Here is a 16607-nt window from a genome sequence, read left to right as displayed (position 1 = left end):
CAACAATTGATTTCAGAACCAACCACATAAATAAAATATATACCATATAATTGAAGCCTATACAAAACATCAAAATACATCAAAACACAACATCAAAATAAAACCTAACTGCAGCATATATCAAGAAAATCTCATAACTATTACAAAAAAAAACCCCTAACACATGATAAAAAACAAGAATTCAGGAGCCATGCTGTCATCCTCAATCGGGAAGCATTCACACTCTCCTTGCACCACACCATCCACTTAGTTCTCCCTTCAATAAAACAAGCAACAACCAATAGGCATGCACAAAAAGATAGCTCTGTTGAATAAGAGCACTTCAACATTAGAAAGTCCAATGAATAAGAAGAAAAAGAATAGAAACAAAAAAGCCATCTCTCACCCAGAGCAACACAAGAACACTCTCCGTACCTCTCTCACCTAGGGAGATCAAAGTCTTTCCCAACAAAATATTACAGTTTGAAGTCGGACATTGCCACTAATGCACCTGACACCTCACATTGTTTTACAAACTATTAGCATCCAAAACAGAGATGCTAAGTGAAATAAGTTAATGTTAAGAAACAATTCAACTCTTAAGCAATTTTTTTTTTCATTTCCAAGTTTTAACATACCTTGCCTTCATCCATTGGATTGTCACTAATATGGACAACAGGTCCTGGATGAGACTTGGATGACCTGAAAATATAATCAATATGTATTTTTTTACAAATTAAGAACAGGAATGGGGGCACACAAAATACACAAATATCGATACAAAGAAACAGGCACCAATGTCAGTGGAAAAGCCCATGCTATGTAGAAGCACATAATATTACAGGCTAAGTATGTCCAGTTAGAAAGGACTGAGGTACTTAGAAAATAATGGTTTTACAAATTGAACAGTTATTGTAGTAGGTACAACTCAAACTATTATTAATAATAATAGCTCCCCCTGATGGGACTCATTAGGTGCTGTCCATGATATTGATTCTCAGTGTCTAAACTCAGTGTCAGAGAATTAGAAGTCTTTAAAAGAGAAACCTTTTTTTTTAAAGTACAAAATTGTCTGAGTATTCCCAAAACTAAAAAATGTAACAAAGTACATTTCTAATCACATTTATGAACAACCAAACTCTTTAAAATCACAATGGCTGACAGAATTTAAGACTAATCAATACTTGTTAGTGGGAAACTGCTTCATAATTTGGCAATGCCAGACTGATAAACTTCCATGAAGTATTACAGAAAATGCCTATTAAATGAAATTACGTATTCATGCAAGTCCAGAGTTCCATGGCACTTGTACTGATGGAAAATATCTGTGAAAGATTAGTTATCAACTTAACTAGTAAAACTTCAGGGTCCATAAAAATACTTGAAAACAAACTCACTGTAACAATTTCACGAGAATAGTTACTCAGTGTTTAAAAAGAAGCAGCTATAAACAGTAATAGAAATGGAGTGACAACAGAGAAGCTAGAAACTAAGAGCACTCTCAGCATTCTCAGGAAATAGATCAATTCGCAAAGAACTCTGATATGATGATATTTTGATGTACAGTGCCAGTTTAGTGACTTCCAGAGACCTGTTTTAAAACAGCGACTGAGTGAATTTTTTCTGAGTTTAGAATTGTAGTGTTTCTTAAAATTAAATAGTAATATAATGGTAAACACCAAACAGGATGAGTTGTGCAATTGAAATAGTAGTCAAATCTAAAATCTAACTTGTAATTAGCTTTCTTTCAGGTACTATCTCTAGGAAGTAGACAAAGAAATTTCCAGGGAAGATTCCATTTTGTTTGAAACTAATATTTGAACCAAGTAAGGCCAAGTTCATATATAATGCTACGCCAAAACATGGCTGTGTGACAACACATGAGCATGTAGATACTCACAGTAAAAACAGTGGCTTCTTCTTTTCAGTTTTCCTGCTGCCAAACTACAAGAACCAAAAACCCAGCTTCACACAAAATGCTAAGCCAGACTAGGGAAGGAGTAATCAGCCACAATTTTTTTCCTGAAGGTGCCCATGTGCTCTGACTTCCCTAAAGTTTGGCATAGTGTTACGTGCCAATCAAGTCTCTGTCCACTTTACCGAATGCCCCCTCCCTCAACAAACTCCACTTCAAATACTTTTTTGCTATTGCAATGGTTCCCAATCAGCTAGGTATTGTTTTTGAAAAATCAATCCATGGAACCCCTACTTTAGAAAATTTTGATATCTCCACGGTAGTTTTTGTTATGTGAATGCTTCCATGGACTCCCTGGGTGGGTTACGTGGACCTCCTGGGGTCTGTGGACCACCAACTGGGAACCACTGGCCTATTGAAAATCTTTTAAGATATTCATCCAGCATAAAGTTAGCCTGAAATACTTTGTCATTTTTACTAAAAGTAAATCAAAACACATGTGCAAGCTTATGAACTCCTCAGCTACAGATCTGTCAAATTGTTCTATGTAAAGTGCCATAGATTAAACTAAAGAAATCAACATTGATTTAGGGTAGAATAACAATTTTCTAAAGATCTGCATCACTGTATTTAAATCAGCCACAATTCTAGGCTTGACAGGACTCTCAAACCTTCCTTTAAAAAGCCCTTAACCAGAGAGGCTTCAAAGATCCATATGGCTGCAACAAGTCACACATTAGGTGCTGATCTAGTACTTACTAGATCTACCTACTCAAGTTAGGTGGTAAAGATCTGAGAGCACCCATGACTGAATTCTCTTCCATACAAAACTTCTCTCAGACATGTGAGAAGAGCTGTAGCTTGGCATTTTGCCAAACATCTAGCTCAGTTGTCTATGTAAAGGAACTGCCTTGCACGCTGAAACATTCAGCTCCATAAATGCAGCAGTACAAACCAGACATAGCTCTGCTACTTGAGTGAGATCTTGACTGTATTTTCCAAACTAAAATTAAACTAATAACCAGGTGTCCCTCCCAATTAGAAATGCTAAATATGTGCTCTATTAAATTGCCACCAGGAAACCAGTCTCACAGTACAATTATTGCCATATCTACTTAGAAGCAAGCCTCACTGAGCTCAACACAACTCATTTCCAGGTAAGAACCAATATTTTCTGGGGGGTTCTCTTCAGGAAACATGCAAAGCAACTTCGCCTATGAGGGTCTAGCAGCTGATGTGTTATGCTTTCACGACGACTCAGGCAGATACCAACTATGAAAATCTTCCCCTGCCCCCAGACAAATGCATGCATGAATGAAACAGACTAAAGCAATTAAGTCACACTTTTATCTTCTACCCAGTCAGGGCATAGATAATTATTGATTATAATCAATATCTACTGGAATAATCAAACTTGAACAATAAAAGGCAACTTAGCCTAAAACTTGGGGGGGGGGGGAATGAACAATTGGCTATGCAGTATTGTTGCATTAATCAGATCACTAATCAAACTCTCTCCCCTTCAGGCCCTCCCCCCAATCAGCTCCAGAGGGTTGAAGGCGACACCAGAGCAGACTTTGGGAGTGGAACCTCAGTGGTTCAGCACTGGATACCACCAAATAAAAACCTCCACAATAAGACTGCTGGCTCCTAATACATAAGTTAACATCTAGGACTTTCCCCCCTTTAGCTCCATTTTTTCCCTTGTTCCCTTAACCATCTGTAGCAAAATCAGACAAATTTACTTATTACACCAAGAAAGGAATCCAAGGATCCAAGAAACTGAACAAAAGACACTGGCTTCAGGTGATAATGCATGTCAATATGAAATTATGGAATAGGCTTCCTAAGTGGAGGACTTCCCTTGGAGAATGGAGGAGTAGGAACAGTCATCAAAACCTTGTGAACAAAATTATTGGGAAGACAATGCTACTAATGAAAGGGTGTTAAATTACACCTGAATAGGCTACTTGTAAAGTCCTTCAGTGTTTTCACAAATTGCTGTAAAATCTATTTTAAGGGTGGCACGGTGTGTGGGTTGTCTTTAAAAACTGGCAAGATAATGGCCCCGGTCCAGTGACTGAGACAATACATATTGTTGACAGAGTTCACCGTTCTGAGTCCCAACATATCAACTTGGCTCAAAAGTCTCCATTTTGTCTGGAAAGGTCTAACAAATTAGAAGCGTATTTTTCGGTTCCCACATTATACCAAATGGAAAAGAATACCCCAGCCCTCTACATGCTGGCCTGGGAACTCACGGGTGTAGCAAAAGCAAATGGAAACTTTTATCTTCCTCCACTTCAATCAAGACAGCACTATCACTTATCAACTGGCTACTAACAGGATATTCAAAAATCTTCTTTGTTCACTGATAAATCATCTTTCCATGACTACCTTAGTCTTTCATATTGTTCATTTCTAATATAGCTTAGTTTGGTTTCAAGAGAGCGGCCTTACTAGGATAAACTCAGTCTAGCTGAACCCTAGAGCTCCTGGTTTTGGGTGCCTGTCTCTGACACTAAATTCTTCTTGGGCTTACTACTGTCCCTTCTCATTCCCCTCCTTGTCTGGTCTGGTCTGCAAAAGTTAACCTATAAATTGCCTTTGGTTTTACTCTCCCTCAGTAAGCCTTTTTATACCCTCCAACATTTCTCCTATGAAAATAGGGACGTCCCACTCCATAACGATAATTTTACTATTATACCCTAGCCACTCTGGGCTGCTTCCAACATATATAAAAACATAATAAAACATTAAACATTTTAAAAAGCCTTCCTTATACAGGATTGCATTCAGATGGTTTCGGAGTCGGATAACTCCACACCCTCCAACATTTCTCCAGTGAAAATAGGGACATCCTAAGGAAAAGCAGAACATTCGAAATCAGAAACCGGGACGGCTTCTCTAAATCTGGGATGTCCCTGGAAAATAGGGACACTTGGAAGGTCTGCCTTTTCTGTTGAAGCTCTGATACAATCTCTGTTGTTCCCTTCCCAAGTACCTTTTAAAGGCACCCCACTACCAACAGAAGGGGTGTCAAAAATTAAACAGCAGTCTAATACTTCTCTGGGTGATTTAAAGCAAATTGGAAATAATTTTTGCTTCCTGATTGTTAAACAATAGGAAAAAGTTGAACTGCTAAAAGTGATGAAAAATAGGGAAGGCAGCCAGAAGGCACAATTAATGCATTCAGTGCAGGTCTGATAATCAAACCAATTCCTCAACTCAGAATTCTTTAATTCTAACTGAATAGCTTGTATGTATTGGACTACAGTTAGTTTTTTGTTTTTGTTTTTACAAGAACCTTGAGATCCACTAAGAAAGCCTGAAGTGTCATTTCTGAACTAGAATAAAAAGATGTGCTCTTGTGTATTTTGAAAACATGCTAGTTTCTGGGCCAACTCCAATGTACTGACAGCAGCTTATTCTCTTGCAGATGAAAGCCTGGGACACAGGACACAATGCAGAGAGTCTCCCTCACCCAGTCCTACAGTCATATTTTCTCTTCACAACTGGTGTTCCCAAATACCATTTTTTTCTGAACAGTAAGTTTCAAAGGCATACAGAAACATGTTTCAAGCAAGTCTAATAAAAAATACACTTACTAAGTTAGGCAGCAACATTAATCAGTCTCAACTCACTTGCTCTTCAATAACGTTTTGTTTTAAAAATTATATGAGAAGTGAGTTTAGTTAAATAAACAAAATGAAGTCTAGAATTACATTTGTTTTATTTCTTTTTAGTTACTGTTTACTTTAACTATATTTTGAATATTTTTAAATACTTGTTTTAGTGTTTTTATCAATAATTTTAACCTTTTATTTTATATTTTTGTATAGCACTCAACAGTTGTTTACAATCAAGTGGTATATGAAGTTTATTAAAAATAAGTAAGGAAACATGAAACAAATGTGAGCCAGACTCAGGAGATATTTATTATCATATATGAAGCTAAAGTGGAAGAGAAGTTTGAGAAACTATGCTTAATCCAAAAATGCAACCTGTTCTATACTCCCCCCCCCTTAAACTATATTGAATTTTACTGTTGCACACAAACACATGCAGTCACAGGAAGAAGAAAAAACAGGAGAAAGAAAAACCAATAATACTGTACAGAGTTGCAGAATGAAATAAGAACAGCAAACCAGTATACCAAATGACAATCATACTTCACTAAATATCAAAAAAATGAGAAGAATGGAGCTGGAGGAGTATGGGTCGATCCTTTCCTGTTAATATATTGAAGGGAAACCAATCTGCATAATTTCTGAGACATTCAACAAATATATACTGAATATATATATATATAGCTTCAAACACTATCGGTGCTTTAAAAAAAAAACTTCAAGGGATTCCATTATGTACTGAATATATTTTTGTCTAAATGACATACCAAATGTTTAAAATATTACTTTGCTGGCATGCTGAAACTAGGATTCTGGCCAGGGTTCAACTAACAAGTCCTGCTAGCAGAAGCTTGCACAAGGACTTCCACCAGTTCAATGGGTCTTCCTCCTCTCCTTTTCCCGCACTATCCCAAACTGGCTTGGGGGGGCATGAGACCTCCCTCCACCCTGAACAGCAGGTGGAGGGAGGACAGAGTGGCTCTTTCCATCTGGCAAGCTAAAAAGGTGATGGAATGATTGCCATAGTGTTACGTCAAATTCCTCTCATAGACTAAGGCTGTAATCCTACAGCTGGATCAAATGCATGATCCAATGAATGCAGAGAGACATACTATTTCTGAATAAATCCATAGGATAGCAATGCGCCACACATTCTAACAGTAGGTAGGAGCGTTATTTTCCAAGGAAATTTCTACCACTTTAGCCAACATAGGGAGATAGTCAGTTAAGTCACTGAGTAGATCCATGGACACCAATGCTTTTCGTTATTTAAATTCATTTTATTTTTATTTTTATTTGTCCACACTGAGTATGACTAATGCTGGGTATCATACATATACACATAACAGGTCAGAAACCAGGGTTTCATAACCAAAAAAATAAACACATCTACATTTTGTGTGTTGTGTCAATTGAGAATATAGTTGCCAAAAAGAATGATACCCAAATAAATTACATTTATTTTCAAGTAGACCATACTCACAGTTCAATGGCTTTATTCCACATGATGACATAGCCTGAGAGAGAGAAGGACTCCACATTAACAATGTGTATATTTCCTCTTTCAGTGCCCACATACAGCCATTTACTCTGGAACGGCATATGGCAAAATGTTATCCTGAAAGAGAAAACATAAAAAATTGAATTAAAAAATGCACCTTATCTAATCCCTAAAATTGACGATAAATATCAAGGAAGGCACACTATTGCACTTCATGTCTAGAGTTTATGCTCACAAAAGCTTGTTTAATTCACACCCTGGTAAATCAAATTTTCTCTAACTTAGGTCTCTGCTTTTCAACAACAGATCATTAGTTCTTAACTGTATCTCCAAAACAGTTTTATGAATGTGTCGTTCTGTTAACACATACAACAGGAACGCTAGCTGCTCATCTGCAACACATATAGAATGCTAGGTCTCTATTCCTTTAAAATGGGATGAAATGGAGAGCTGTTCCTATCCAAACATGAGAAATAACAAATGAAACAACTTAGAAAATCCATGATGAATGATTCTGCAAGAGTATACAAGACATTTCTGCTCTCACAAAAAAATCAGAGCTAAAGACGACCATGTAGCCGAGAGAGAGAAATAGTCTCTTTATTTTACTTTGATAATGGAGAATATTTGTAGAATGGACTCATTCCATAAAAAGAAATCTGAAGTGCGCACTATTCTGAATTTGTTTCAAAGATCTGCTGTGCAACAGTAATTTCATCCATAGCCACTCTCGGTTTAGGTCAGAGGATATCTGTAAGGCACACGGATCCACATTTCTCACAACTTTCTAATTTATTGTCAAGTACTGAGAGCAAACTACTATCCAAGATCTTCACTTTCTCCTTCCTTAAAAGCTGCAGTTTTGCCAAATAGCATTGTCTAGAGAATATAATTTATAATTGCAATAAAGGGCATCACAGACTTTGTAGCTGGATACAAAAAAAATGACATTATTTTGGCTATAGGGACATGAGAATCTATGGCAGAACCATCATCAAATCCAGACCCTTACTAGGGAAAGCTCTAGGGCTGGAGGTCCTCTAGGGGGAAGAGGGGAGGGTTTTGGATACAGAGAATGATATTATCTCTCTCAACCCCCCACCAACACACACACTTTCGCTCCCTACCAGTATAGCATGGATGGTGTGATAGCCATGAAGGTTCCCATGGCCACATTGAAGAGACCTGCATTGGCAGACCTTCTCCATCTGCAGAAAAGGAGGAAGACAATATCCAGGGCCACAGGAGAAAATCCTAAAATGCTTAATAGTGAGTAGAACTCACATACTGTTTACTATTGTTTATTTATCGTCTTCAGAAGAAAAGCTTGATCTTGTCTTGGTATTTTGGGACATGGCACAGACTAACAAAATAGAACACACCTAAAGTGGAAGTGCTACAGCACAGCCATAATCCAAGTAAACATTGCTAAACACCTATTGAATCTAAGCACAATTTGCATAATTACTTACATAAATGTCTTAATAGTTAAGGATGGTCACTTGAGAGGCAATTTGCAGATACTTGCAAAGGATTTCCTTTGCTAGTTGTAGGCCATATGTCTCCTCTGATAAAACTGTCAAAGCTACTTAAGCAAAACCTTTATCATGATTTGTAAAACTTAGCGCAGTGTGTAACAATTAAACAAACTTGCACTGTTCCCAAAAAGAAGTTCATTGTAAAAATCTCAAATACTGATGCTTCAAGTGAAAAGCCAATTCACTCTTCTTCTAATTCATTATTTTAATCCAAGGTTTTTAATTTGCCAAAAGAGTTGTACTAATTTATATCTGTGTCAAGCTATTTATTTCAGCCATACTGTTTTTGTTTTTATTTGCTATTTAACTGGTTAGTTAATGATGTATGCCACCTTGGGCAATTTTCTATTTGACAGGTGGCCTGGAAATATGGTAAATAAAAAGGTAAGGAGGAAGATTATGAAGGAGATCCACACATATGGCAGGTCTTTTCCCAAACAGCTGCCACATGATGGACTTGGCAACACAGTCTGGCCATAAAGGTCGAGGCAACCCAAGGCCTGCTGAAATAAAATGGCTAAAATCTGTTAATTTTGACACAGACTCTTCCTGGAGCATATTAATCAAGAAATAAACAGGAAAGAAAACCTGAGAAAACAGATATCTCTCCCTTTTCCCAGACAAATTATACAGCTGGGATGTCAAAAACCTGCTATACAAGAATCCCAAGTAATCTTGTGGAAGCAATTCCATGGAGATGGCAATGTCTGCTTCAGCACATCCACATTTACTACTGCTCCTTCCCATTGGTGATTCATGCCAACTGCAATGGCTCAGAAATGTGTAGTTGTGTCCATAGCTGTACAAGGCAAGACATTACTTTTTCCACACAACTGCTTTGCATAGAGCAATTTTGCCAGCTTCTAGGTAGCAACAATGTAAAAGGTATTGACAAACAAATCTGCTTTAGTTCTATAACCAAAATACAGACATTCACCTTGTTGTGTCACTTAAAGGTGTGCACAGTCCAAATGTTCTACAACCACCATTTATGTGCTCCCCACAATAAATGCTGCTGGGGTGACTATGCAAGAGCCTGATGAAATTAGGAGATTAACCATCCTATGGTTTCTTAATATGTATTTTGTTTCAGTACATTAAATGCCATCTGGAAGACTAGCCACCCAGAGATTCAAGACAACAGAAAAAACAGAAACACATTATGCTTTTTGTCTAGGTATGTCCATAGACAATGTACTTTAGAAATTAAGTAAGACTTCTTTTGGAAGAAATGACACAGCATCACATCTTCAGGAAGCTCAGGAATTTCTTGAAAGGTGACTATGGAACAAGGGTGCAAGGCTATGCCTTATGTTTGGGCATTGCTGCATCCATTTTGTGGAATTTTCTCCCTCTGGACATCTGGCATGTATCTATGATGCTATGCCTTAGACCAGAAGTTCCGAAACTGTGGTCTGCAGAACATTTATTTAGACGGTCTGGTATATCCATACAAAGTATTCATATTGATTTTTTATTTTATTTCTTCTGTTATTTGTTATGTTGTTATCTTATTGTAATACAAATTGAACTGCATTGTCAAAGGTATGAAAGGTAACAGAGCTCCAAAAGATTCAACAAGGTCTACTCCCAATAGTTCCCTGTTCAGGTTACCCACTACAGTACGCATGGATTTCCTTCTCAGGCCTAAAACTGGACTTAAATGGACAATTTGTATCCACCCAGCATTGAAATGGCACCATCTCTTGAGCTCCTTATCTAGAAATTCAACAGAGACACAGCCTCATGGAAAAAAATAGTAAAAACTATGGTTTAGTGAGATGTCTGAATGGACACACCAGAAAACTACCCAGGCTCCAAGAGTTACATTTAAGAGGGAAAAGGCTAGTTTGGAACATGAAGCATTATTTTATTGAATGCACTTTAATATAGACAAGAGCTTGCACTTAATGTTTTAAATTTAACATTAAGCCATTATGTTAATAACTTATGGAAGTGCCTGGTACGTAGTAAAGAGTATTTTAATTGATTTATTAAAAATGCATGGTCAATCATTTATGATGCATCTTTTTAAAAATCCATGTACAGTGTTAGTTAATGGAAAATACTGTAAACTAGGTCACAATTGCACCTTTTTCTTCAGCATTCTTCCTTCATATCAGTTCACTAATGTTTCTTTAGAGTACTAAAAGTATAACAAAAGTTGCACTATTTAGCTAATTCTTCAGGACATTAAAGTGTTCAGAAGAAACTAAATTAAAGGATATTCTCACATTCTTTGTGAGGAAGGAAAACATAATCCCTGAGTTAAGAGAATGAACTTGCCACACTGTTTAATTTTGGCAATAAGTTCCATGCTCTGTTTGACAGAGAAAAAAGCAAAGAGACAACAGAAGTCTCTAATCTTATCCTTTCTTAGTGACATGAAAAAACAAGGCTTCTCTCAAGCAAAAATGTTTAGGCGTCTGTTTGGTAGACTTTTCACTCTAAAATTTTAGCTCTTCTTGTAAATTGGTTTGCCACACTTCCTAAATTGCTAGTAATCAAGTGTTACATTTTATCTATGTTGCTAGTGTAGAATATTGGTTTACCATGACAAATTCATTTTCTGCAAGGGATAGACGGGGCCCTTGGATGGGCTGTCCCTCCTTCTTTCCACACTAGGCAGGCAAGATTATAAAAACTGCCGGCATTTAGTCTGAGTGGGCTTGGTTTGTAAGTGCCACAGCTAACAGAATAGCAGCCCAAGAATAACAAGGCAACAATAAAAATAGAACAAAGTACAGTGGTACCTCAGGTTAAGAACTTAATTCGTTCTGGAGGATGAAACTGTTAATCTCAAACTGTTCTTAACCTGAGGTACCACTTTAGCTAATGGGCCGCCATGCCGCCACCACTGCACAATTTCTGTTCTCATCCTGAAGCAAAGTTCTTAACCCGAGGTACTATTTCTGAGTTAGTGGAGTCTGTAACCTGAAGCACCTGTAACCTGAAGCATCTGTATCCCGAAGTACCACTGTAGCAATAGAAACCAACAAAACCATAAGGGGTGAAGAATAGCCCTTAGAGCTCCCTGCCTTGCAATTGACTGCATTGTATTGTACTGGCAACAGCACTTCTCCCCACTGCAGTGACACCAATCCCAGGGTGTCTCAGATCCCTTCCATTCCTAGCTGAAAATGAACTTCTCACAGTAAGTTCATATTTTTGCAGTGGAGGAGGAATATACCAAAGCAATCTCCAGTCAGGTAGGTATGCTGTAGCCTGGAAACTACTTACAAACTATGTGTTACAATACACACCAGTCAAAAGATGCTTCAGCAGATGTATTCACATTTTTAGCTTGTGGCAGCTCTGCAAATGTCCCACAACAGAATGTCCCACAATGGAACATTATATTCAAAGGCAGAAGAGGAAGAAGCACTTTTTTGTAGAATTGGCAGCAACCCCACCAGGCACAGCAGCAGCAAAAACATCACAACACTTGGAGATACACCTTAATCCATGATAACTACATAGCCAACAAAACCTTATTTCCCATTGTATTGGGCTGGACAGAAACAAGCGGGTAATCTATTGACTAAAGTCTCTTGTATGCTTAAGCTATTTGTGTAAGGCCCAGCCAATATCCAGGGAGTGCCACTTATGTTCCTTGGGAAGTGTGAGCTCCAGACAGCACCAGCTCTATGGGAAATAAATGAATTTACCTTGGACATATATGCTGAGCCATGCAAAGCACCACTGAATCCTCAAGAAAGATACACAATTCCATAAGTGCTTAGGATGCCCACAAGCTCAGATCCCCCAATGACTGATGTTACTGACACCAGAAAACAGCACCTTTCAGCTCATCTACTTCAGAGGCACTGTGCACATGTGTTCAGAGGGTGCTTTCATCATGAACTTAATGAAGACCCCAGGTGGGATAGCAATGAACTGGAGATGGCTTAAGCAAAGCCTTCCCCTGTAAGAAGCACTCAATGTAGGAGTGGCAATCCAGGGATGTTCGAGCAGGACAAGACAGAACAGAGCATAATACTACCACTATCCACTTCAGGGTGTTTGGAGGCAACCCCTGATCCAAGTATGACTGCAGAAACACAGGAATCCCTTCACAAACCCTTACATGTTACCTAATGAATGCAATATCTTCAAGTTCTACATTACGCGCCAGAAAGGTAACCACTACACTATTGTTGCCCCTTCATGGATCACTGCCTTGTCATGGCGAAGGGGCTTGAATAACTCCAAGAAGCTATGAGCTATGCCGTGCAGGGCCAACCAAGATGGACAGGTCATAGCAGAGAGTTTAGACTAAATGTGATCTACCTCAAGAAGGAACTGGCAAACCACTACAGTATTTTGCTAAGAAAACTCCATGGACATAAAAAAGGAGAATCTTCGAGAAGAAAGTGAGAGTTTCCAAGGCATGCTCTGGTCCATGGGGTTACGGAGAGTCAATCACGACTAAGATGACTAAACAACAACAACACTATTGTTGTAGCCTTAACATTCTAGGCCCCTTCTTTCTATTGCCAGAAGAGTCACAATCACCCTAGATCTGGGTGGGCTGTGTTCCTGACCAACAAGATCTCTAGGCACTGAAAGAGCTCACCGTCTTTCCTAAATTATTACTACCAGTTTGGACTGTGTGGAACCAGGAAACAACCACAAACACCATCTCTGTTCCTCTCTACCTCTAGATGATTGAATCTGCCCCCAGTCTCTGACTAAAATGCATTCTGGTGAATTTTATAATCAATGTATGTGAAATCAGGCTGAGAGGACAGAGATTAAGTTGGTTATTCATGCCCTTGTGGGTGCACCAACTGTACAAGATCCTATCTTCTGCAATCAACACAAAACCTTCAGTTGTCCCTGCCAAAGGTGAACAGAACCTGACAAATAATCTTACTACTTTAGTATTGAAAAAAGGAAATAAAAGGAACTGCATCTGCCGGTCACATTTGCTGACAGCAAAACAGTTACAGCTGCATTTTTAAGGATTATTGTTGTTGTTTACAGTTAAAGTAAATACAATCAGACCAAACTTAAAGGGAGAAGGGAGTGGAAGAAAAGTGGGGGGTATAAGCTCCGGCAGAGCTGGGCATGTTGTTTATGCAAACAATTCTAAATATGGATCCCAAATGTCTGAGTGTTTATTGTATTCATGCCACCTATGGATGGTAACATTTTAATATGTTGCTGGAGTAAGTAAATCTTCTGACTACTGAGCAACTGCCTCATAGATACAAGGATGCATATCTTGTGAGCTACTAAAGAAATTTCAGCTGAACTGTCATGTACCAGGTATTTCACTAGCCCTCTCTCCCCAGGCTTTTAAACAATTCTAAACAGGCAAGTAAGCACAGGAAATTTCTTTAGTATCTGCTGGGTTAGTTGGCTCCATTTGACTTAGAGGAGAGCATATGTTGTGTAGGTCTGTTCTACGAAGCTTCCATCCTTCACAAAAGCATATTATATATATTTTTGTGCTTGCCCAACTGGTCCAAGACAGTTTGCTACTTGAGGCAGCATGTTGCCTCTGATTCTCTCTCCTCCCATAGCTAGTACTGAAGAAGCCCTGCTTGCATAAACAGAGCAGCATTGATCATTTCCTTTCTTGAGAGTTTTAAAGCAATTTTTAAAGCAAAAAATAGGTGAGGAATTTGTGGTTCTCTAAATGTTGGACTACAATTCCCATAAACTCAGCTATTGGTCAAGCTAGCTTCCTTTGAAGCCTACAAAAGGCTGATTTGTGAGCATACACACAGATACACCCTACCTGTTTCTTACTGGACTGACCAATATTTCAAAGATTGCCTAGAATGGAATCCTCTTTTCATATGGCTAATACTGGACATAAAGAATGAGATATGAAATGTCCATTTTTATTTAAAAAAAGAAGTATTGAACCAAAGGCAATCCAGTAGCTGAGTTGCTAACAGGGAATGGAGAGACTGAAGAGAGTAATCAACAGCCCGAGCCCTACGAAGGCTTATTTCTCTTGTCTTTTAGTCAGATTTAAATAAGTGGACAACATTAAGGGAAGGAAAAGCGTGGCTGCAAAGATGGGAGGCAGATGAACAGTGTCAGGAGAACCTCAAGAGTAGAGGCACTCCTGTGTGGGATGAAAGTTAACGAGGTGGGAGGCACTGGAGACAGTAGAGATAACAGTCTCTCCAACCCAACCCCAGCCAACACTTCACAGATGAGAACAAGGACTCTCCTGTTTGTGTATTTATGTTGGTCAGACATAGATCTAGATAGCAAAAACTGACCGACTGCTAGGTATTTGAGATACGTTTTCAAGAATGGGGCCTAAAAATGCTTCTTTGTTTCTGCTACTGAAGTTGAATTCTAAGAGGCAGAGAAGCAAGAGAATACAAAAATATAGAAAGAACTAGAAAGAAAGGAAAGCCCAATGCCCATTTTGTTACTCCTTTTCTCCCTCCCACTTCCCAGCTGAGCTGGCACCTGCTTGCTATGTAACAGTAAGCAAGCAAATGTACCAACCATCACCATCACTTATCTTCTTATTTCATACAGAGTCCCCACGTCCTCCCAGCCAATAGAAGAAGTGATTTGCAAGTAAAATGTTCATGAAGAAGTAGCAGGTTAGAGTATGCTTAGGGCACGCAGGACTAAAACCATTTGCTGCCTTCACCCTATTGTGTGAAAATGAGCTAAAGTTGACGTACATTGTAAAATATAAAAACAACAAATAATTCTTACCTTTCTCTGTTAAATTTTAGGGAGTGCAGTATAGCAGGCCTCTTCTGACGCAAATTCCATAAATGTAAGGTATCATCAGCCAAGGCACTCACAAGGGCTCCCTTAAAAGAAAATGGAAATCTTTGTCAAGGGAATCTGTAAATATTTTGGAATTATGGTGCTTTCAATATTTTTAAAGGGATTAGAACTGCTTCACAAGAGTCAGTCAAGTTGCATTCAAACACATTTAAAATATTCCAGTTTTGCAGCAGAAAATGACAATTTATAATTATTGTCATTAAAGCTAGGTTTAAAAAAATCTGTTAGTCTTTGCTTCATTATATCAATTTGACTGTATCAGTACCAAGAGTCAGTGCTGGACAAACCTGCAAAAGGTAAATTGCTCAAAAATGGGAATGGAAGCTTTCAATCATCTCCAACTTGTGCTCAAAAAAATGGGAGAAGAATGCAAGCCCAAGGCTGTTTGCACACATAACAGCAAAACATAGTTTGTCATTAAATTTGAACGCAGTAATTAGCATAAATAAGTTATGATTATTTATTTCTTTTAATTTTCTTAATTAAGTTTTTTAATTTTAATTTTTCCATTTTTATTGTCCAGGTAATCTGACAGCTCATCATTCCAGTCAATTTAGTCGCAACCATTTGCACTGAACAGATTGCCTTCTACTTTTAATACACACAAAATTGTATGTATCATGCCCAAAAATGGAAGAATGGATACAAAAACTTATGGACTATGAAGAAATGGTGAAACTTACCGGAAGAATAAGAAATCAAGATAACAAATTCTTTATAAAAGAATGGAAATGGTTTATTGAATATTTACAAACCAATTGTAAACAGATATAGACATTTGCAGGATTATTGTAATAACCGGCAGTTTCAAAAGAATAAATATAAAAATAGATAAATAAAAGAAAAGCTTAAGTTAATTTAGAATATGCAGGAGATGATAAAAATTAATTTAAGGAACAGCAGAAAGAGGAGGAAGGAAGTCGAGGTTTGAAATGTTACAACTATTGTTAAGCTATTGAAATGTGTATAAATGAAAGCTATAAATAAAATTATATCTTAAAAAATTGTTTGTATCACAAGCTTACCAACCTCATTGATCAGAAACTGAAGCTGGATTACTGCAGCACCACTGTCATGTTGGCAGTAGCATTCAACGCCTGGCCGACCAAAACTGACATTAATTTCATTAAGGAATATTAGCTAATATAAATTTGCATGGGAAGCAAATAATAACATCAAACTTTCTATTTACAATTATGCTAAGCAACAACTTCTATATGTCAGTTATACCACGGTGCAACCTTTTATAGAAGCCACACTGAAAACCAGCA

General features: G+C 37.9%; 1 protein-coding gene across 6 annotated transcripts in view; it reads right to left on the bottom strand.

Moving 5' to 3' along the window:
• Window positions 1-16607, bottom strand: part of STXBP5 (syntaxin binding protein 5) — a 116729-nt gene that overhangs the window by 73365 nt on the left and 26757 nt on the right. For all 6 annotated transcript variants that reach the window (XR_014562444.1, XM_083731830.1, XM_083731832.1 and 3 more), the window contains exons 3-6: window positions 16366-16447; window positions 15259-15359; window positions 7007-7141; window positions 618-681 (exon numbers count right to left, since the gene is read on the bottom strand). Coding sequence is in view for 5 of the 6 variants with exons in the window: in XM_083731830.1 (XP_083587956.1) it covers window positions 618-681; window positions 7007-7141; window positions 15259-15359; window positions 16366-16447 (382 nt within the window). In the remaining variant the exon portion in view is untranslated. The remainder of the gene's footprint in view (window positions 1-617; window positions 682-7006; window positions 7142-15258; window positions 15360-16365; window positions 16448-16607) is intronic.

This window comes from Podarcis gaigeae (genome assembly GCF_964106915.1).
Source record: "Podarcis gaigeae genome assembly, chromosome: 3".
Taxonomy (NCBI): domain Eukaryota; kingdom Metazoa; phylum Chordata; class Lepidosauria; order Squamata; family Lacertidae; genus Podarcis; species Podarcis gaigeae.
This window is presented reverse-complemented; position numbering and strand designations above follow the sequence as displayed.